This window comes from Helianthus annuus, chromosome 2, assembly GCF_002127325.2.
Source record: "Helianthus annuus cultivar XRQ/B chromosome 2, HanXRQr2.0-SUNRISE, whole genome shotgun sequence".
NCBI lineage: Eukaryota > Viridiplantae > Streptophyta > Magnoliopsida > Asterales > Asteraceae > Helianthus > Helianthus annuus.
In genome coordinates, this window is record NC_035434.2 from 30,575,438 (window position 1) to 30,600,178 (window position 24,741).

At 41.9% G+C, this 24,741-nt stretch overlaps 1 protein-coding gene across 1 annotated transcript in view; it reads left to right on the forward strand.

Moving 5' to 3' along the window:
• LOC118484723 overlaps positions 1 to 23,075 on the forward strand; it is an 82,317-nt gene extending 59,242 nt beyond the window's left edge. The window contains exon 4 of the mRNA XM_035980607.1: positions 22,294 to 23,075. Coding sequence (XP_035836500.1) covers positions 22,294 to 23,075 — 782 coding nt within the window. The remainder of the gene's footprint in view (positions 1 to 22,293) is intronic.
• Positions 23,076 to 24,741: the final 1,666 nt, after the last annotated feature.

Genomic DNA, 24,741 nt, shown 5'->3' on the forward strand with positions numbered 1-24,741 from the left:
GACTATTAACGATGTGACCCAGAAACTAAACCTCCTCTAGCCAGAATTCGCATTTGGAGAACTTGGCATAGAGTTGATTCCCCTGGAGTAGCTCGAGAACCAAACGTAGATGTTGCGTGTGTTCGGCTTTCGATTTGGAGTAGATCAAGACATTGTCGATGAACACGATGACGAAACGGTCTAGAAATGGCATACACACGCGATTCATCAGATCTATGAAAACTGCGGGTGCGTTGGTTAAGCCAAAAGGCATAACAACGAATTCATAATGGCTGTATCATGTTCGAAAAGCAGTTTTGGGGATGTCTTCCTCTTGAATGCGCAATTGATTATAGCCTTAACGTAGATCGATCTTCGAGAAACACTTGGCACCTTGCAACTGATCAAATAAGTCATCGATTCGAGGTAGAGGGGAACGGTTCTTGATGGTCAGATTATTCAATTCCCGATAATCGATGCACATCCTGAACGACCCATCCTTCTTTTTAACGAAAAGGACTGGTGCGCCCCAAGGAGAGGTGCTCGGGCGAATAAAGCCTTTTTCAAGTAACTCCTGGAGTTGGTTCGAGAGTTCCCTCATTTCAGATGGCGCGAGTCGATAAGGGGCTTTGGCTACGGGATTGGCTCCAGGAATGAGGTCGATATGAAAGTCGATATCATGACTTGGCGGTAATCCAGGAAGATCGTCAGGGAACACCTGAGGAAATTCACGGAGCACTGGGACGTCTTTGACTTCGGCCTTCTTTTTCTTCTCCGCTACTACAATGTTGGCCAAGAAAGCTCTGTATTCCTTGCGGAGATACCTGCTAGCTTGGATACATGACATGAGCTTGAGACCTTTCGAAGCTGTTTCACCGTACACACATAAAAGATCACCATTCGCGAGCGAGAATCGAATCATCTTATCAAAACATACAACTTCAGCATGGTTTTCGCGAAGAAAGTCCATGCCTACTATGATGTCGAAACTTCCGAGTTGCATTGGAATAAGGTCGATTGGGAAGATGTGATTGTTGAGCTCGAGAGAACAATCACGGAGAACAGAATTAACGGCGACAGTCCTTCCTATAGCGACTTCGACTTCGAATGACGAGGGGAGATAAGAGCGCTTACGACTAAGGAGCTTCTCGAATTCAAACGACACAAAGCAGTTATCGGCTCCAGTATCAAACAAACATGATGCATAAATAACATTCACAAGGAACGTACCATTAACCACGTTGTTGTCAGCCTGGGCTTGACGGGCATTGATGTTGAAGGTTCTGGCACGGGCTGCTTGTTGCTGCTGCTGAGGCTGCTGTTGCTGCTGTTGGGGCTCTTGTTTCACCACCCTGTTCGGGTACATGTTTGCAAAGTGGTTAGGATCACCACATGCAAAGCAGACTCGAGTATTGACTGCGGGTGCTTGAGCTGCGGGTTGGCCTTGAGGGGCTGGGAGTAGAGCTTGATGAGCGGCGGCAGGAGATGCGGTATTACGGGGACCATAGCGACAGTTCGCAGTGAAATGACCGTAGAGATTGCAGTGAGCGCAGAAATGACAGGCAATTCCCACCGGATGATGATATGACCATGTCGGGCAGAGCGGGTGGGGACCTGTGTAAGCACGCTTTGCTGGCGGTGCATTGGTCACTGGAGCTGGTCGGTGATGAGACTGCTGCTGAGCCGGTACGGCTTGCAGAGGGGCAGCAGTTGTTGCGACAGCACATTTTTTGTTGCTGGAGCTGCTGTTGTTGTGCTTCTTCTTGCGGCGTGATGACTTGGAGGGTTGAGCTGTGGAGTCGGTGGTTGGTGCAGTAGTAGCTTGATGCAAAGACTTGGATGGCTTATCCCAGAAACCAGCTTTTACTCGCTTGTCATTGATCTCGGCAGCAAGTAAGTAGGTCTCTTCAATTGATGATGTCTTGGCGGCGTGAACAAAGTCGGCAACACAATCAGGTAGAGCTCGAATGTATTTCTTGATGGCCATGTCTGGCGTCTTGACTTGATCGGGACAGATAATGCTAAGCTGCTTAAAGCGAGCAGTTAAAGCAGCGTTGTCTCCGTCCTTCTGCTTAATGTTCCAAAACTCGTCCTCCAGCTTTTGGCGTTCATGGGGAGGGCAGAATTCGTCCATCATGATGGCCTTCAGCTCTTCCCAAGTCAGCTCATAAGCTGCATTATTCTCGCGTTTGTTTCATTCGGCCGTCCACCAGTCTAGAGCTCGGGACTGGAAAACGCCGGTTGCATTTAGGGTACGGAGATTTTCAGGACAGCCGCTTTGGCGCAGAGTGACTTCAACTTAATCAAACCATTGGAACATGGCGGTAGGGCCATCTTCTCCGGTGAACACTTTGGGTCCGCATGCCTTAAACTGTTTGAAGCTGAAAACGGTCTTGTTGGCATCTTTAGGAGCATCGGTTCGCGACTCCTCAGGCGATTTGCTGACGTTTTCATACACCTCGCTTACAGCTTTTGCCACTTGCTTGGCGATGATAGCAGCGAGACGCTTGTCTCTCTTCTCTTGGCGAGTAAGTGGGGTTCGGTATCCGGATGACGACATGGTCTGCAACAGACATCGTCGTAGGTCTCAGACACATCAAAATCGAATCTCACCTCACACGTCTACTACTTACTAAAGCTTAGGAACACGTCAAAACACGTATCACGCAAACACATAAGCACCAATTCACGTAATCACAGAAGCACGTAAGCACGTAGAGCACAGAAACACATAAACATAGAAACACAAAAACATAGAAGCACATACGCATTCAGTCACAGAGGCTGTCAGAATACAGAAACCTATCATTCAAAGCTCGCGTGTCGTTCGTATATATCGGTCGCGTATAGCATATCGAGTGGCATCGTATAGTCGTGTAGCGTGTCATGTAGCATAGTATAATCGTATTTCGTAGCATACTATGTCACACCCCGATTTCCACGTGTCTCACCGGTGGGCCCGGTGGGGGATTACCGTGACGTAGTTGGCAACAATATAGTCAAACCACACAATTATATGAATGCACAGCGGAAGCATAAAGATAAATATATTTCAACGTTAAATGTAATATCAAAGTATCACCATTGTTGAAATAAAATCCACAGGGGATCAATAATAATAATAAGGTATTGTTCAACAGACTTCAGGCATCTTAAGCTTGCGAGACTTCTAATGATGCTAAGGAGAAATCCCAGCCAATTACGCATAGTACCTGCATTTAGTCTTTTTGGGAAAATACGTCAGTTTACACTGGTAAATACATTCAATTGACACTTTTGTAAAATGTTTAATAAAATTGGTTTAGATGCACAAGGCACAAACTCTTTATAACTTGGGATAATTTATAATTAAACCTTGTAAAGAATTACATGTTTGCTATGCGTTCGGTCGCCCGGGTCGTGCCGGGTTAAAGTTTAATAGACACACCACATAGTATAAAACCGTGGCGGGAAAACCAACGGCTATACCTTTATAGTCATGGACATAATGCCGGGTGTACGCCTACACCCGGATGTCAGGGTCGTGGCCATTTCGTAAAATGCTGCCAAGGATATCCGGGACATGGTCATTAAGCCCCCAAAGGCGTAAAGCCAACAAAACAAATTTTTAAATGGGTCACATTGATAATACCCGACTACTAATGAGTTGGGGTCAACTGCCCGACCAAGCGGTATTTTAAATACCGTAACCCAAGCCCGTATAACGGAAAATAAGTTAAAAGTATTTACCTTTGCAAGTATAAATCCTTAATTGAAATAAATTGCAGATAGCTTTTACTGGTCTCCTAATCTGGAACGAAGGTTTAAATTAACCTATTAGAATCCTAACGGGTCTTTAATTTAGCCGTAGCTTAGACCGGTCAGTTTCAAAGGATAGATACGGTTTAATCGCGTGAAAGGCGAAAACCGGGAGTGGAATGTGATTTTGACCCAACAAGTTTGAAGACTTGTTTTTATAGGGTTATAATAATCACACTCTGTATTTTGGGGTCAAAACAATATGGTTTGACCCGTTTCGGCTAGTTTATGTAAACTAGTTACATAAGCCGAACCGTGCGCGCAAAAGGCGCAACGGGTAACCGTAAGAGTCCTACACTGGTTTCCTAAGTCAATATGCTTCAAAGGGGTTGTGGTATCAGTAGGATACCTTCCATAATGCCCGTAACGAGTTTAAGTTCATACTATGCCCCGAAGGGGTATTTCGGTCTTTTTAAAGATCATAAAAGAGTTTTCTGAGTTCTACAGGAAATCTGAGTTTCCCGAACAGTTTATAAAGTTCAAAATACTTTATTTATTATTTAAAATTAGTAGCAACTGGAATCGGGTCAAAAGACCTTGTAGAACTCAAGTTATGGCCAAAAAGGGTATATTCGGTATTTACCGAACCGTTGCCATAACCGCAGGTTATGAGCAGGTCAAAAATAATTAAAAATCTTTAAAAATCCCAAAATATTATTTTACATCAGTGTGTAAAAGGTTTGGTGTCGAAATCTGGGTTTAGATAGGCGTTATGCTAATTGCGCTATTCAATTACTAAAGTTTCCGTAATTTGCGCTATTTAGCATAACTCCTATTCTGGACCTCGGATAGACGTGAAATTTTAGGGACATTCTTAGAAATCAGTAACTAAGGTTATGATTCTTTCGCATTTCCGAAATTCTCGTTTTAAATCAAAAAGGGCGTCACGGTCAACTTTTAAGCATTTAACGGAATTGTGTAAAAGACTCGGACAAACAACGAACCGGTCACAGAGGGTTATACCATCATGTAACCCGGTCCTAAGAGGCATATCTATATCATACTTTAACGGGTCAGAACTGAAGTCATAGCAAGAGTCAAAGCTTTGCGACTTTTGGCTCCGAACCGGGTCAAAACAATAAATGGTCGGATCAAACAAGCTTAGACTAGTTAATATACTTACTATCATGTTTTATGAGTGTTTAAACAGGTTACATATCACCTACATTACAGATTATGCATGAAATCGCAAAATAGCATTTCTGTTGACTTTTTCTAAGCACGTTTGACTCGACATTTGGACTAGTTAGAGTGGGAATCAGAGGGTGCCCTTTTAGAGGTTTAAAGCCCACATGATTACCAACATATAACTATCTTTGATTCGACAAACCACTGGACCATTTGTGATTTATCGCAAAGTTAATCGTTAATTATGACGGATTGACTTTTAAGCTAAAACTAAGGAAAAACGAAACCACAAAGGATTAGGCAACTTACAGAAGCTTGGTGCACGACTAAGGATGATAGAAGAATGCTTGGAAGCTCCAGAGATGATCAAGAGAGCAGGTTTTGAGGTGTGTTTCACTTATGTGCAATGTGGTGCCTTTTATAGTGAAAGATTGGGCTCAAGATCATTACAACTCACCCTACATTGGATCATGGATGATCAGTAGGTGGCCCTGGGTGCTAGGGGTCATGTAGAGGGCGTCAATGCATCAATTAATGCTCAAATGATTGTTCACTAGCTCAAACAATGCATCTGTCCAAAGTTTCTGCATTTGGGGTCCTTACGCGGCCCGCATTGGAGATTATGCAACATGGACGCGGGCCGCCTGAATCTCCATGTCAGTAAACGGATCTTCAACTGGGCGCGCGGCCCGCATTGGCTTGCCATTTTCACTCACGCGGCCCGCCTGAGGGTTGATTTCAAAGATTTTCAAATCTTTTGTAATGATTAACCTGTCCTTTTGGTTTCGAAGGGGTAACTTTGCGATTTGGCCCTCGATTATTTACAATGAAGGGCCTCGTAACTTTTACCCACATTGTTAAGTCCCTGGTTAGTTTAATTACTACCCGAAAAGCATTAACTTTTATTGTTGACGCATTTAACCCCTCGCATACGAATTTGATCATAACTTTCTCGTTTTAAAACGGAACTTCACGAAATTTATATCGTATATACTAGTGAGCGTATTTTACTATTACAAGGCCTCGGGTTTGTCAAAGGGTCATTCAGAGGTATAAATTAAACATGTTGACACGATTAACCCCTGTAGCTTGTAATCTCTCACTTTCTCCAGCGTTTCGCTTCGTACGATCCATGATTTATTCGTTTGAAGGTACGAGCATCATTTAGGGTTACTATACAGTATATTTACCCTTCGTTGACATTTATAACCCTCGAATTTACATACTTTCAAGGTTTGTCAACTTTAGTCCTTTATTTAGTATTTAATAACACGTGTAAACTCATGACACGTGTCAACACATTATTGGACACAAAATTTCGAGGTGTTACATCCTCACCCCCTTAAAATAAATCTCGACCCGAGATTTACTGAAATTAATAAGGGTATTTTTCTTTCATCGTGGCTTCAACCTCCCACGTGAATTCGGGACCTCTACGGGCATCCCACTTGACCTTTACTATAGGTACATGCTTCCTTCGAAGCTTCTTTACCTGTCAATCTTCAATCGACAAAGGTTTTTCCACAAATTTCAAGCTCTCATCTATATACACATCTGTATGAGGTATCACCAATGATCCATCAGCGAAGCACTTCTTTAAGTTCAACTTATAGGCAACGGACCCGACACGTTCGATAACCTCGAAAGGTCCTATGTATCTCGGGCTTAGTTTGCCTTTCTTACCGAAACGCATCACCCCCTTCCAGGGTGATACTTTAAGTAACACTTTTTCACCTACTTCGAAGTGAAAATCTTTACTCTTTGGATCCGTGTAACTTTTCTGCCTATCTCAGGCAGCTTTGAGACGGTCTCGAATCTGGACAATCTTGTCCGTCGTTTCGAAGATTATCTCTGGTCCTGATAATTGGACATCTCCAACTTCCGCCCAACAAACAGGCGATCTACACCTTCTACCGTATAATGCCTCGAAGGGCGCAGCCTTAATGCTGGTATGGTAGCTATTGTTGTAGGAGAATTCGGTTAATGGTAGGTTCTTATCCCAACTACCACCCAAATCAATAGCACATGCACGTGGCATGTCTTCCAATGTTTGAATAGTACGCTCACTCTGACCGTCTGTCTGAGGATGGTAAGCCATACTAAAATTCAAACGTGTGCCCAAAGATTGCTGGAAGCTTTTCTAGAAATGAGACGTGTATCTAGTATCTCGGTCCGAGATAATAGACACAGGTATGCCATGTAAGGCTACAATCTTATTGACGTATAACTGGGCTAACATATCGGAGCTATAAGTCTCCTTGATGGGTAAGAAATGTGTTGACTTAGTCAGTCTGTCGATTATAACCCATATTGTATCATTTCCTTTTCTCGTCTTGGGTAACTTGGTAATAAAATCCATGGTTACAGATTCCCACTTCCATTCAGGAAGTTTAGGCTGTTGTAGCAAGCCTGACGGCTTTTGATGCTCAGCTTTGACTTGCGCACAAGTCAAGCATTTGGCTACATAAGCGGCTACAGACTTTTTCAAGCCTATCCACCATTAATTTGCCTTTAGATCCTGATACATTTTATCTGCTCCAGGATGAACAGAATATTTGGAACTATGGGCTTCCTGGAGGATAACATCTCGTAGTCCTCCATAAATTGGAACCCATATTCGTCCATTTAATCGTAAAATTCTGTCCTTGCTAAGAGTTAACTGCTCCTCAGTTACTCCCAGCTTCTCTTTAGGATAGTTAGCTTCCAACACAGCTTCTTTCTGTGCAGCTAACAACCTTTCAATCAAATTATTCTTCACTTCAATGCTCTTGGCATTGATTCGGAAGGGTTTCACCCTTTCTTTCCGACTCAGGGCATCAGCGACTACATTCGCTTTGCCGGGATGATATCTGATTTCACAATCATAATCATTTAAAGTCTCCATCCAACGGCGTTACCTCATGTTTAATTCCTTCTGATTAAACAGATGTTGAAGGCTCTTATGATCTGAATAGATCACAAACTTGATACCATACAGGTAATGCCTCCACAGTTTTAGTGCGAACACAACGGCACCCAGCTCCAAGTCATGGGTGGCGTAATTCTTCTCATGCACCTTTAACTGTCTCGAAGCATAGGCAATAACTTTGCCTTTCTGCATGAGCACACATCCCATGCCAGTGTGTGATGCGTCGCAGTAAACTACGAACTCTTCGGTACCTTCAGGCAATGTCAGTACAGGTGTCACACCCCCAAAAAATCCACACGCGGAGTACCACCGCTTGGAGGCGTGACATGACCAGGATCAAGCCACCAATCATATCGAACATAGCATTTAATAATAAAAGTAGATAATGTAATTCATCACGACATGATTGATGTTCAAAACCAAACTTTGTTTAAGTAGCGGAAGCATGTGAATAAACCCAATATAGTTAATAGTTTGAAATGTCATAAATGTTTAGCAAACATTCACGAATCCTTGTCCACAACGACCTGCTCCTCCTTGTGCAAGCTCCATAAGTATCTAAGGTCCTGCAAGGCATGCAGCAGAGAGTCAACAACTAGTTGAGCGAGTTCACAATGTATAGTTCAGTAATTGTAATAGTATGAGCAGTGTTATGTTCGTTCGTTAAGTCATGTACCGTGTTGGTTTCCATCGCTGGCCTCTCGGCATGTATGCGAAGATTTGGGGTAATATTCCCAAGTATTATAGACTATGTATATTTGTATCGCGGCCACCCTGGCATGTGTGCGAAGTTTTAGTATGTATAGTTCGCAACCTTCCTAGGCATGTGTGCGAATGATTAGTCATAATATCGCGGCCAACCCCTGGCGTGTGTGCGAAAATCAGTTCAATTGGTATACTAGTCTAGCCGTATCTTATCATTACTCTTCCTCACCCGAGGACCATATCATTAGGTTCTATTAACTAAGTATGTACAAATAAATCATCCAAATCCCATTCCCACCTTGGGAACCCCATGCCTTGGCTGTGTGAACTCACCTTGGTTTGCTCGGCAGATACACAAAGTTCGGTTAAGCTATAGGGTGATCAACCACGTCCTAGCATGGTTATTATTCAAGTCAGGTTCGTATTCAAGTATAGCACGTATATTCTACACGTATTGTACACAAGTATAAACATGGCATGCACAAGTATTCGTAGCAGTTCAATAGCAATCACATAACAAGTCCAAGTATCCGGCCCAATCAGTTGGGCTCGTAACAGTGATAGTCCAATAGTGTCCAAGTGCTCACGGTCTCGAGTCGAGACTAACGATTTCGAATCGAGACTAGTCGGTCTCGAGGTGTACTGGTTTCGGGGTCTCGAGTCGCAACAAAGGTGGTCTCGAGTTGTCATGGTCTGGTCGAGACTACACGGTCTCGAGTCGCAACCGGACTCGCAAATGCTGGTCTCGAGTTGTGCTGTTTGGTGTCGGTAAGGTGGTCTCGAGTCGAGACTAAGGGTTCTCGACTCGCAACCCTGGTCGAGACAAAGTGTAACAGATTTCCTTAATTATTAGTAACAATCATTCCGTAATTTCAGCTAACAACTTTGGCAGTTTCACAATCAGATCAAACACGATTATTTCAATATTCAAACATTCATATCAAATTCCAGAATCAGTAACAATCGGATCATGTGATTAACAAGGTCATAGGCTATCATGCAACCTAAATCATATTCACCAATCATAATATCACAGTCGATTAACAAGCATACATTCGGTTCTTTAGTTAATATTACACAGCCGGTTCATATGAACATAACCACATAACATCATTAGCTTATCATGTAATCAATCCGAGAACAATATATCATAGCCGATTACACATATCCAATTCACAAGTATATCATTCATACACACCGTATCATGGCAAACATAATATATATAAATAATCACACGAACAAGGTGATACACTAACCAATTGAAGAAGAGAGAGCAAGAGTTGATCCGAACACCACAAGTTCCGATGGGGAATTGTTTGGCTGCCGTCAAGTTCGTGAAGGAGAGGAACCAAACTAGGGTTTTGTGTGTGAAGGTGTTTTTGCAAGAATAATGAGAGGTATACTCCATCCTCTATTCGTATAAAGGGAGTGGGCCGGCCCATCATGGGCTGCCCCTTTGGTCCGATAACAAGAGATAAGGCCCGAAGTGGGCTTGTGCGGTCGTGTGTAATGTTGTGCGATCGGATCAGGTTGTGCGTTTGGGCCATTAAATACATACATACATTACATTACACAAAACACATACCATATCATGCATTAAATCAATTAATATAGTTCACATAAGCACGTAACGTTACACAAAAGTAGGTTCGAAATACGAGTTGTCACAACAGGAGCGTTGCTCAACTTTTGTTTCAGAATATCAAAGGACTCTTGCTTCTTAGGGCCCCAAACGAACTTTATTTTCTTCTTGGTTAAGGAAGTTAAGGGCGCAGCAATCCTTGAAAAATTTTCAATGAAACGCCTGTAATATCCTGCTAACCCCAGGAAACTATGAATTTCTGTAGGCGTCTTTGGCTCTTGCCAATTCATGACAACTTCTACTTTAGCGGGATCCACTTGGATGCCACGCTCGCTGACAACATGTCCTAGGAATTGGACTTCACGCAGCCAGAATTCGCACTTAGAAAATTTGGCATAGAGTTTCTCATTATGTAGGAGTTTGAGAATACAACGAAAGTGTTTCTCATGGTCAGCTCGGTTCTTCGAGTAGATAAGAATATCATCGATGAAAACGATGACGAATTTGTCTAAGTACGGCTTGCAAACGCGATTCATGAGATCCATGAACGCAGCCGGTGCATTAGTGAGCCCAAAAGGCGTCACTAGGAACTCATAGTGACCATAGCGAGTCCTAAATGCGGTTTTATGTACGTCTTCATCTTTGACTTTCAGTTGATGGTAGCCTGACCTCAAGTCAATCTTCGAGAAATAACTTGCCCCCTGTAACTGATCGAATAAATCATCGATCCTCGGCAAGGGATATCTATTCTTTATCGTGACTTTATTAAGCTCGCGATAATCGATGCACAGACGCATCGATCCGTCCTTCTTCTTTACAAACAGGACAGGTGCTCCCCAGGGAGACGAACTAGGTTTGATGAAACCTTTAGCTAGTAGTTCATCCAGTTGGGTCCTCAACTCCTTCATTTCGGTTGGTGCTAGCCTGTAAGGCGCTCGAGCAATAGGTGCTGCTCCAGGGATGATATTGATCCTGAATTCCACTTGCCTATCTGGTGGCAAACCAGGTAGATCTTCCGAGAAAACTTCTGGATATTCCGAAATGACGGGAATGTCTTCTATCTTCGGTTTAGGCTCTTCAATAATCACCTGTGCCATGTAGATGGCACAGCCCTTCTTTAGACATTTTGAAGCCTTGAGCATAGTCACCTGCTCAGGCAATCCGTACTGGGTATCTCCCCGAATGGTAAGCGATTCACCAGACGGAGTCTTTATCACCACTTGCTTTCTGTTGCAGACGATTTGGGCCTGGTTGTGAGATAACCAGTCCACACCCAATACTAGGTCGAAACCGGCCAATTTAAAGGGAAGCAGAGATAGAGGAAAAGAGTGGTTCTTAATGGATATCACACATCCATCTAACACAGTGGAGACGGTTTCTATGGTGCCATCTGCTAGCTCTACCTCGTAATTCACATTTAAGGTTTTGACAGGCATATTCAGCAATTTGCAAAATTTATGATCTACGAAGGACTTATCAGCGCCCGAATCAAAAAGTACTCTGGCAAAGATATCATTTACGAGAAAAGTACCTGTGATCACGTTATCATCTAGCACTGCTTCTTTCGCCTCCATCCTGAAGACTCTTGCATTGGTCTTCTTGGCCTCTTCAGGCTTCTTGGCATATTTAGGGCAGTTGGTTTTAATGTGCCCCTTCTCGTTGCAGTTATAGCAAGTTGCATCTTTTATCTTTTTGCAATCCACGGTCTTGTGGTCCTTGGACTTGCATAACCCGCAAGCATACGACTTCGACTGAGTCTGCGAGTTTGATTCGAGTCTACACTTTCCAAAGTGATGTCTCTTGCAATTCTTGCACTTGGGCTTCTCACCAGACTGTTGCCTATCCTTCCTTGACTCAGACCCTCTCTTGTTGTCACCGTTTCCACGGTGTTTCTTGCTCGACCTCCGTGAAGTATCATCTTCACGCTTTCTCTTCTCAGCCTCTTTGTTCCTCAGCGATCTTTGTCGGACCGCATCAAGAGTAAGGGACAAAGATATATCGGCTACAGATCTAAAGGTCGCTGGCCGAGAGGCCTTTACGCTTGCCTTTATTTCGGGGGCTAAACCACCGATAAACCGAGCTATTCTCTTTGGCTCCGGGGTTACCAGATACGGAACCAATCGGGACATCGTGTTGAAGCTCGTGAGGTAAGCTTGACAGTCAAGGTTCGTCATAACCAACGATAGAAAGTCGGTCTCAATCTTTTCAACCTCATGTTGAGGGCAGTCATTTTCCTTGATGAGAGAAATGAATTCCTCCCATGTCATGCTGTATAGAACAGCCTTCCCCGAGGCCTGAACCAAAGCCCTCCACCAAGCCAGGGCCTCGCCCTTGAACGATTGTGAAACAAACTTTACCACATCTTTCTCTGCACACCCACTGATATCCACCACGGTGTCCATCTCGTCTAGCCACGTCATACAATCAACCGCGCCTTTCTCTCCAGTGAAGTCTCGGGGTTTGCATGATACGAAATACTTGTAGGTGCAGCCCCTGGCGCGAGATGCATCAGTATAAACTTTTTCTGGTCGGACACTGTTTTCATTGGACGAGTGATTATCATCGTTCTTTTTAGGCTTGGACGGTGGTTTGCTGTGAGATTTTGAGTGTGTTTTCGGCTTTGAGTGTGGTTTAGATATGGTTCTGCTCCGGGATTCAGTATACTCCTCGTATTGTCGATCCAGGGCTGCCTTAACAGCATTGTCGACAAGAGCTTTTAATTCAGCGCCCGTCAAATGAACCTGGGCGTTATCATATTCGTCTTCTTTCGAATGACTATTCTCCCCACTTGGATCAGCCATGGTAACTTGAATCTGCTACAGAAGATAACGAAAAAATTTATTTAGGAGTTTATTATGGAATTGTCTTTTATGGCAATTCATTAACCATGGTAACAGAGACCATATCTGGTTAATTTGTTACTCACATTTATTTAGGATTTTGAACATAACTTATCCTAATTATAACTAATATTGCTAGTGGCATAAAAGCCTAGTCACGAGGACGTTTTATATAATGTTAGCCGGGATTACAGAGAATCAAGGCATGAAGGTTGGAACCATAGTCCTTTTACCTTTTCTGACAGGGAGTCATAGACCACCACTGCCTTTTGTCTTATATGACAATAATTATGGCCCGTAGGCACGACATCACTAATGGATGTTTTATAATTTGGCCCGTAGGCACTACATCGCTAATGGATGTTTAATAAATTTGGCCCGTAGGCACTACATCACTAATGGATTTTAATAAATGATCATCTTTATTGATGATTTAACCCATGATTTATAAATCATTAACTTGGGCTTTGGAATCCTTAAAAGGATTCTTATGTAAGAATGACGCGTGCGATTTTTAACGAATCACATCTGCCATGAACGTTAACATGATTACAGAGGTTAACTTGGAATCTGAATCTTTTAATCAGGTCTTACCATCTTGGTCGGATCTTATAAAGACACCTGGCTAGGTTTCACTCTTAAGATTCTTTATTTAGGCATAATTAAATTTAAAAGGAATGATTTTCGATTATTTCATATATAATAATAACAAAAATGAAATTTATAACATAACATTCCATAAATTTCAAATATGATTACACGCTGCCCTAAACGGGACTTTTAAATAAATAATTACCTACGCAGAGGTTTACCGAAATAAGTCCACGCAGGGACCAATTACATAGATAGGTGTCCACACAGGGACTAAAAAGATAAGTCTACGCAGGGACTGAAATGCCATTGTCCACGCAGGGACTAAACACGATAAATGTCCACACAGGGACTAAAATACTCTAAGCAAATGTCCTCGCAGGGATTTTGCTTGTGATAGTAAATACTGTGATACACAAAGAGATTAATGATCTCGTTTCTTCCTCCCTTTTAGTAGGTTTGCTAGGCCCTTGAGAAATCCACGATTACTCTTGCGTTCTTGTTCGAAGTCTCGTTCCACACGGTTTAAACGGTGGAGTATTTCTTCTTGCTCCGGTGGAGAAAAACGTGGCTGCTGCGCCGGTTGCTGAACCGGAGGTCTAGGAGGTATAGGATACCCATGAGCTGAGTAATCTGGTCTCCAAGAGGTTCCATGGAGGGCATTATAATTAGCCGCTACCACATATGGATCGGCATCATAGTTATAGTTGTAGTGCGTGTGAGTCGGCTGCACAAACGGATTATATGCGGTGGAAGCGCCGTACGCTGGTATAGGGTTATCATAGCCGAAAGGTAGCGGAGGTGGTGCAACTGGTGCAGAATTCACCTCTGCAGGGTGACCAGAAGGTTCCCCTAATTGTGGTTCTTCTTCAGGCACTGACGGAAAGTGACTAGCACTCGAGTGGCGAGGGGTGCTGAAATGGAATTCCCCTCCTCGGGTATGCGCCTGATCTTCTACGCCTTGGCGGATCTGGAATTATTGGTTGAACCGGTGGCGGTGGTGGTGGCGTAACTGCCACAAACCGCGAATCCTCAGAAGGATCCTGTTGTTGCTGTTGGTCGTGAGGCAAGAATTGATGTGAAGGTGTAAAGTACCAATTATATTGGTCAAACCTCGCCTGGTAGCTGTCGGGACCTTGATAGGGTGTTCCATGGAAGGATGACCCATCAGAGATCTCGATTGGATGATTGGGAGTACCCCTTGCAGGCTCGACGGGGTCTGTATCCTCATCCATATCCACTGCATTATCTTCAGAAAAGTGATCCTCTGGTCCTAAAGGGTTATACCCTATTGGCTCTTGGACATAATCCGCCGGGTTAAACTGTCCTACGAAGAAAGGTGAAGGATCGCCATAAGAACGGTGCGAAGCAGATCGCTGGAGAGGTATGAAGGATGGTTGAGGGTTATTGGGATTGTTTTCCGAATCTGGTCCAAAGGAATGCCGATATGAGGGTGTTGAGCTATGCGAGGTCGAATGTCTTGCAGGTTCAAAGAGGTTTCTTCTCGCCTCTGTGGTTCTTCACTTCTTGTACTGGAAGGAGCTCGCATGTTCGAAGGACCAGCCTCGTGATCATTGTGAGTAATGATCGTCCCTTTGCCTCTTCCTCCTCTTCCTCGTCTGATTGCAGGCGGCATATTTCCTGCTTTCAAAACTTTAAATAACAATAAACAATAAAAAGACAAACTGGAATAACAATTCGAATTTGTCCTATGTTCTTGCCTAGACTCAAGTATGTGCAATTGTGTCATTGAGATTAAACACTTAAAGATAGTGTTTAATTCACTCAATGTTGGCTCTGATACCAACCTGTCACACCCCGATTTCCACGTGTCTCACCGGTGGGCCCGGTGGGGGATTACCGTGACGTAGTTGGCAACAATATAGTCAAACCACACAATTATATGAATGCACAGCGGAAGCAGAAAGATAAATATATTTCAACGTTAAATGTAATATCAAAGTATCACCATTGTTGAAATAAAATCCACAGGGGATCAATAATAATAATAAGGTATTGTTCAACAGACTTCAGGCATCTTAAGCTTGCGAGACTTCTAATGATGCTAAGGAGAAATCCCAGCCAATTACGCATAGTACCTGCATTTAGTCTTTTTGGGAAAATACGTCAGTTTACACTGGTAAATACATTCAACTGACACTTTTGTAAAATGTTTAATAAAATTGGTTTAGAGGCACAAGGCACAAACTCTTTATAACTTGGGATAATTTATAATTAAACCTTGTAAAGAATTACATGTTTGCTATGCGTTCGGTCGCCCGGGTCGTGCCGGGTTAAAGTTTAATAGACACACCACATAGTATAAAACCGTGGCAGGAAAACCAACGGCTATACCTTTATAGTCATGGACATAATGCCGGGTGTACGCCTACACCCAGATGTCAGGGTCGTGGCCATTTCGTAAAATGCTGCCAAGGATATCCGGGACATGGTCATTAAGCCCCCAAAGGCGTAAAGCCAACAAAACAAATTTTTAAATGGGTCACATTGATAATACCCAACTACTAATGAGTTGGGGTCAACTGCCCGACCAAGCGGTATTTTAAATACCGTAACCCAAGCCCGTATAACGGAAAATAAGTTAAAAGTATTTACCTTTGCAAGTATAAATCCTTAATTGAAATAAATTGCAGATAGCTTTTACTGGTCTCCTAATCTGGAACGAAGGTTTAAATTAACCTATTAGAATCCTAACGGGTCTTTAATTTAGCCGTAGCTTAGACCGGTCAGTTTCAAAGGATAGATACGGTTTAATCGCGTGAAAGGCGAAAACTGGGAGTGGAATGTGATTTTGACCCAACAAGTTTGAAGACTTGTTTTTATAGGGTTATAATAATCACACTCTGTATTTTGGGGTCAAAACAATATGGTTTGACCCGTTTCGGCTAGTTTATGTAAACTAGTTACATAAGCCGAACCGTGCGCGCAAAAGGCGCAACGGGTAACCGTAAGAGTCCTACACTGGTTTCCTAAGTCAATATGCTTTATAGAGGTTGTGGTATCAGTAGGATACCTTCCATAATGCCCGTAACGAGTTTAAGTTCATATTATGCCCCGAAGGGGTATTTCGGTCTTTTTAAAGATCATAAAAGAGGTTTCTGAGTTCTACAGGAAATCTGAGTTTCCTGAACAGTTTATAAAGTTCAAAATACTTTATTTATTATTTAAAATCAGTAGCAACTGGAATCGGGTCAAAAGACCTTGTAGAACTCAAGTTATGGCCAAAAAGGGTATATTCAGTATTTACCGAACCGTTGCCATAACCGCAGGTTATGAGCAGGTCAAAAATAATTAAAAATCTTTAAAAATCCCAAAATATTATTTTACATCAGTGTGTAAAAGGTTTGGTGTCGAAATCTGGGTTTAGATAGGCGTTATGCTAATTGCGCTATTTAATTACTAAAGTTTCCGTAATTTGCGCTATTTAGCATAACTCCTATTCTGGACCTCGGATAGACGTGAAATTTTAGGGACATGCTTAGAAATCAGTAACTAAGGTTATGATTCTTTCACATGTCCGAAATTCTCGTTTTAAATCAAAAAGGGCGTCACGGTCAACTTTTAAGCATTTAACGGAAATGTGTAAAAGACTCGGACAAACAACGAACCGGTCACAGAGGGTTATACCATCATGTAACCTGGTCCTAAGAGAGTCCTAAGGCATATCTATATCATACTTTAACGGGTCAGAACTGAAGTCAAAGCAAGAGTCAAAGCTTTGCGACTTTCGGCTCCGAACCGGGTCAAAACAATAAATGGTCGGATCAAACAAGCTTAGACTAGTTAATATACTTATTATCATGTTTTATGAGTGTTTAAACAGGTTACATATCACCTACATTACAGATTATGCATGAAATCGCAAAATAGCATTTCTGTTGACTTTTTCTAAGCACGTTTGACTCGACATTCGGACTAGTTAGAGTGGGAATTAGAGGGTGCCCTTTTAGAGGTTTAAAGCCCACATGATTACCAACATATAACTATCTTTGATTCGACAAACCACTGGACCATTTGTGATTTATCTCAAAGTCAATCGTTAATTACGACGGATTGACTTTTAAGCTAAAACTAAGGAAAAACGAAACCACAAAGGGTTAGGCAACTTACAGAAGCTTGGTGCACGACTAAGGATGATAGAAGAATGCTTGGAAGCTCCAGAGATGATCAAGAGAGCAGGTTTTGAGGTGTGTTTCACTTATGTGCAATGTGGTGCCTTTTATAGTGAAAGATTGGGCTCAAGATCATTACAACTCACCCTACATTGGATCATGGATGATCAGTAGGTGGCCCTGGGTGCTAGGGGTCATGTAGAGGGCGCCCATGCTTCAATTATGCTCAAATGATCGTTCACTAGCTCAAACAATGCATCTGTCCAAAGTTTCTGCATCTGGGGTCCTTACGCGGCCCGCATTGGAGATTATGCAACATGGACGCGGGCCGCCTGAATCTCCATGTCAGTAAACGGATCTTCAACTGGCGCGCGGCCCGCATTGGCTTGCCGGTTTCACTCACGCGGCCCGCCTGAGGGTTGATTTCAAAGATTTTCAAATCTTTTGTAATGATTAACCTGTCCTTTCGGTTTCGAAGGGGTAACTTTGCGATTTGGCCCTTGATTATTTACAATGAAGGGCCTCGTAACTTTTACCCGCATTATTAAGTCCCTGGTTAGTTTAATTACTACCCGAAAAGCCTTAACTTTTATTGTTGACGCATTTAACCCCTCGCATACGAATTTGATCATAACTTTCTCGTTTTAAAACGGAACTTCGCGAAATTTATATCGTATATACTAGTGAGTGTATTTTACTGTTACAAGGCCTCGGGTTTGTCAAAGGGCCACTCAGAGGTATAAATTAAACATGTTGACACGATTAACCCCTGTAGCTTGTAACCTCTCACTTTCTCCCGCGTTTCGCTCCATACGATCCATGATTTATTCGTTTGAAGGTACGAGCATCATTTAGGGTTACTATACAGTATATTTACCCTTCGTTGACATTGATAACCCTCGAATTTACATACTTTCAAGGTTTGTCAACTTTAGTCCTTTATTTAGTATTTAATAACATGTGTAAACTCATGACACGTGTCAACACATTATTGGACACAAAATTTCGAGGTGTTACATAGTATCATCTGGAACTATAGCGACTTGTTATCGTATTGAGATAGAATAGCAATGCGAGTCGTGTGTGTCGATCGAATTGAGTGCGATAATCGAACAAATGCCAAAATTAGACACATAAACAGGTAAACACACTTAAAACACATAAAATTGACGAATGATCAGAGTGACAACTGCCGACTCAAAATCACAAAAATCGTGAATTGGATTGTCTACGGCTACTAGACATCGACTACCCCAAGTGATTCGACTATTCACATTAGACTTGTCGTCACATTTCGACTTTCAGGTTCGTGCTTCTGCCTCGATTCTTGGGCATTCAACACGCATTCCTTAGGTCATACTCGTGAGTTCAGGTCGTTGGAGTCCGTCGAGGCTTTGGTGAGACAAATAAAATCCGGAACAAGTTGTCAAGGTTAGGGTTTCACCCCTAGCTTAGCAACTTCTTCCTTGTTTTAGTGAAATTGAGGAGATTATTCATCAAAATATGGATTTCACTCCTGATTTGGTATAATTCTCCTTGATAGTTCTGAAAATTTAATGAAGAAATCATTGATGAATTGATAAAATCAGCATTGATCAAGCAATTTAGTCGGGAGTTTGCGGTTTTCACACCTAATCCTGACTAAATCGCTGGATCTTATTTGAAAATTCGAGTGCAGTGATAGTGAAAAGTAGCAGGATATAGCACATAAGCTCGGTCTGTTGGTTCCTAACTATAGTCTAGGTCTCTAAGACAGCGACCCGGACTAGGTCGTGTCTAGCCTAATTCCCTATAGTTATGGCTCCGATACCAATCTGTCACACCCCAACCGATGGCGGAATCATCGGGGCATGGCACTGAGCGAAACAGATTGTCCAGAAGTTTCCACAACAACTATTAATACTATTTAGTTAAATGATACGTCCCATACCGTATCCCAAATAATACAATTAATTATTATAGATAACAACCAGTCAAGTAATTCTGTTCCGACAACTCAGATTTAAATAAAAAAAATATAAATATTGTTTCTGCTTCTAAAGACCCCTAGATTGACTGTTACAGACAACTATTTGTTGGGGGCTCTAGACGCTTTATTCTAGCCTCGCTTCCCTAGCAAGAATGCATATTAAACACCTGTCACATACGTTAAAATAAAGTCAATACATGAAATGTAAAGGTGAGCATACAAGTTTGGTAATAGCATATAGAGTTCGAAATAGTTTACGCTTAACCCGCACGTACACAGAGGAAAACGAAGCATGTTAATTATCGACATGGATCTATCGATACCAATGACCGCGGGTTGACTGTCCGAGATAGTTCGCAATACATGATTACCACCGTAATCCATGCAAGTAATTGTCCTTAACAACCCCTGTGTGAACGGGTGCTGAGTCCAAACTATAGTACTACGTCGTTAAGGCAGGTAGACAGCATTCCACGTGTAAACACAATCAACAAGCATTCATTTAGTCACGTAATACATGCATAATCGGTTAGCGTTTAAAGTAACTGAGTAGTGTGTTCGATTGTGTTTTAGATAAGTAACTTATGTAACACCCAAAAGTGCTTAAAGCAAAAAGGGTTCGAGTATACTCACAGTGATTGATTGGTGGATTGAAGGGAGCGCTTGAGAGTAGGGTTAGCCTGAATAGTTCGATAGCATAATGATGAGTAACGTGTTAAAAGGAAACAAGTGTAAGTAGGTCGAACAGCCTGGTCGATCAGACGGTAGGTTCGATCGGACGGCTGGTTCGTTCGGCTGGACAGTCCGTTCGAACAGCCTGTTCGGTCGGCCGGTAGGCTCGATCGGTTGGACTATTCAAGTGGATTGTTTCTTCCTTTGAGTAGAATGTGTTTATGTATGATGGTTTGACCTTTTGAAGTTTTCGTTGTAGTATTTGAGAACATTGAAGTGCTCTTACCTTTCAGGTCGGTCGATCGATCGAACGGGCCGTTCGATCGGCCAGCTTAACCGATCGGTTAGGTACTTCGTTAGTAGGTCCTCAGCAGGATGTCACCTGATCGGACAGCATGTTCGATCGAGTGGCACTCCAATACGTCGAACGAGTTAAAAATTGATTAAGGGTTGAAGCATAGTATCTCATGATCCGATGAGTAATGTTATCAAACAGTTCGTTCGATCGAATATCACCTCGTTCAATACTATACTTCATAAAACTGTCAAAGTGTGGGGCCACTTGCTAGCCGATCGGCTGGCCTGGTCGATCGACTGACATGTCCGATCGGTTGGGCTGTTCGTTCGAACAGCCTATCCGATCGGTCAGCATCCTGACCTGGTCGGCCTGTTCGTCTAACACTTGGTTGTTCTGATTGTTTGACGTTATATCGAGGTATTTTGACAACGAGCTGAACAATGGAACCTTCATTCTTACTTGTTTCCTCTGCTCGGACAGGAATCACCCAAATCCGGCCGGTGAACGGTTCGGAACGGTGGTTTAACGTTTAACCCGAAATCGGTGAACCTCGTAGATAGAATCCGAATATTGAACCACACAACCATTAGAATGATTAGTGAGTTGGCTCAAGCTCCGTTTCTACCGGTTTGAAGGCATTGAGTGTAAAAGAGTTGAAAGAAAGTTGGAAATCATTCTTTCAATCCTTCACACCATGTAATGTTTAGATCTGTGATAGATCTTAGTTTATTTATGTGGAAATCGGCTAGATCCAAGTGATTCTTGGTGGATTGAGGCCAAAACATGATGTTCTTGAAGAACACCATGATGACATCATCCTATAATGCTTAGATCTTGATGATTTCACGGTTAGAAATCAAGATTTGAAAGATAGAAAGGTGTAGGAGCATGCATTGATCAAGAAAGTACAAGATTTAGGATGAAAACTTACCAAAATCGGAAGAAATCTGAGAAAAGAAGGGGAGCACGAGCTGGTCGGTCAGAGGGTTTCCAAAAGTGGAAAGAATGACAATGACAGGCCTATTTATAGGCTTCCCAAAGAGGAAAGGGCTGGCCGATCTGCTAGGCATCCCGATCGGACAGCCTGATCGATCGGACAGTCTGTCCGATCGGCTGGGCTGTTCGATCGGCTAGGAGCCTGATCGATCCACAGCCTGTTTCGAGTGTTCGGGGCGACGATTTCTGATATTTCGATTTCGATTGAGACGATACGAGTACGATAGAGTTTCCTATTCAAATTACTTTTAATCCCAACCACTATATCTACATACAAGCATCTACATTCCATATTCGATTTCGATTTCGATTGAGTTCGATTGAGTTTCGAGTTTCGATTTGATTGATTCGATTGATCACCACACATAACATAAAGTAAACACACACAGGTAACACATAAGGCACACACACACGTATAATAACACCAAAGCTGCATAATTCGAGAATCGAGTTCGATTGATGATTTGATTAGCTTGATTATTGATTGATTAACTTTATCGCATTGCTACTTCCTACTATTCACAGTCGTAAAGCGTTTCGCGTCGATTAAACATTTGATTACTTTGATTCTTTGATAAACAACACTTACTCCACATAATACAAAACATAAAATGGACTATTTACAGTCAAAGAAGTCAAACTTGACTTGGACTTTGACTTTGACTTTGACATTCAAAAACACGGGGTGTTACAGAGGAAAATGTGGTGGCAACAGGTGGAGATCAGACTACTGATAAAGGAAACCTGGTTGAGAAAATTAAGAGTTTCTCAACAACTCATGGAGAACCTGAAAAGGTTCAAGGATATGAGGAAAACCAGAATCTGAATGAGTTTCAATTTTCTGGTAAGGGTATAGAGAATATGGATTATTTCAATCCTCTTAACCTCAGAACAGCAGAGAATGTGTTTTCTGCTGGTGTTAAAGGTAGAACATCTGTTGTTCCTCCTATTACCCAAGAACACCAATCTTTGTCAACTGAGCAACTACATAAGAAACTTGAAGACATAACTGCTGTTTGTACTAGGAAAACAGCCATAGAAGGAAAACTTGATCTGATACTGGAAGAGATCAGAAATCAAAAGTCAAATATCAAAGTTTTATCAGAAACAATCAAAGATGTACAGAAACAAACAGAAGACAACACTGCAGCCCACAACAAACTACATGAGTCATCAGAAAACAGAGAGGGCTCATCAGAATTCAAGAATGCTCTCAAAGAACTGCAAGAAATCAAGAAACAGATGACTGAGGTTGCAAGTGCAGGGGAATGCTCAAATTCTGGAAGAATCCTTGAAGAAATTCAGTTTCTCAGAGCCAACAACAGCAGCATGGCAGAGTTTTTTGAGAAGCTGATGGTGGAACTGTCTGCACAGAAAGATCAAAATAAACTGGAATTTCATAGAATGAAGAAACAAGATGAATCAAATGCTCAAACTCTTGCTAATATTCATCTGGTAGTAAAGAGGTTGCAGTAAAATGTAGCCAGACTGGCAAAAGTTGATTTTCATGAACTGAAAGCTCCAATTCCACAAGAAAAACAAACAGGAAAACCAGAAACTCCTCAACAAAATGTCAAACAACCAGAAGTTACTCAACAAGATCCAACCAGACAATCAGAAACTCCAACAACACAAAAACAGAAGCAACCCATGGGTCCTCCTCTCAGTAAGCCAAAGTTACTCATGGGTCCTCCACCAAACATCCCAAAGCCAAATACTTCAAGGGTGCCAATGAAAGAAGTTGTTCCAGCTCAATCATCTTCCATAGCAATCACAGGTGAAACAGATTTCAGCAGACATCTGAATATAAAAGAAAAGAGAAGAATGGAAGATGAAGTAACTTCTTCAAAAAGGCCAAGAAAAGTGATTGGAGAAGATTCAGATGGAAACCTCAAAGAATTTGTAGGATCGTTTGCTGACCCGATGAGTCGATCAGAAGAGCACTTAGACTAGTTCAGAGGCGGAATTCATTGAATTAGTCTTCGTAAAGCTTGATTTCACTATTTAACTGTCTCCTTTATTGATCCGCTAACAAGTTACAAGAATGTGGAGACAAACGGACAGAGCTTCGCCTTTTCACACACACATACGTACTCTGGAACTATATGGATCGCTCATTAGGATCTACTATATATAGAAGTTATGGGCCGCTCATATGGACATGTCCATATGAGCGATCCACATAACTACCACATAAGCGGTCCACTATGATGACCACATAAGCGGTCCATCATCATGCCTTAAGAGCGATCCTAATCTCTAATAGGTCTAATAAGCGGTCCAACCACTTTAATTCTATACAAACTTTCTCACTTTCCTATTCCTATACAATCTGCTCTGCCGTAAGACTCGAACTAAGATGTAGTCGACAGACAACTGCACCAACAGACTCCCCCTTGAATGTTGACGGAATCTTCAGTGAGAGTCTTCAATCATTTCTAGCTCTTCACTCTTGTTCGGTCTTCTTCAGGAACTCTGCCTGGAATTAACTCTTTTCTTCAGGAATTTCCTCCTGGAATCATATGCCTGGATCATTCTCTGGCTCTAACTCTCATCAGACTTCCCCTATCATCATGCTGGGATCTCTGTCTGGGAATCGTTATCACCATTGAAATCAACTCCTGGCTTTCTCCATTTAAGATCTTCTCTGGTTCTGATTTATCTCCTGACTATCCGAAACAACAGGATCAGAAACCTGCAAAACTTAACCACACTATCACAAACTAATACAATTTGCAATTCAACTTAATGAATCAGCAAATCATATAAGAAAAATTATGAAGATCAAACTGTTGATTAACATTAACCATAGTCATCAAGTTAATGAACCACTTTTGCATTTTAAATCTTCACAATCTAACACTCTCTCTCAAATCATAATAATTGTGATTCAATTTAATGAACCAATTAAGCATTGATAATTTTTTTTACTTATACTCTGATTCACAAATTTGAAACATTTCAATTTCTGATTCAAACTAATGAATCATTTTAAACATTTCAAATGTATTTACCAACCTGTACGTTCATCAAGTTTAGCCTTTGAGATTTTGAAACTTAGCTCATCAACATCAGTTGTCGAAAATTTTTTGGATTTTTCAAAATATCAAACATAAATGTAAAGCAAAAATTTAAATGCAAA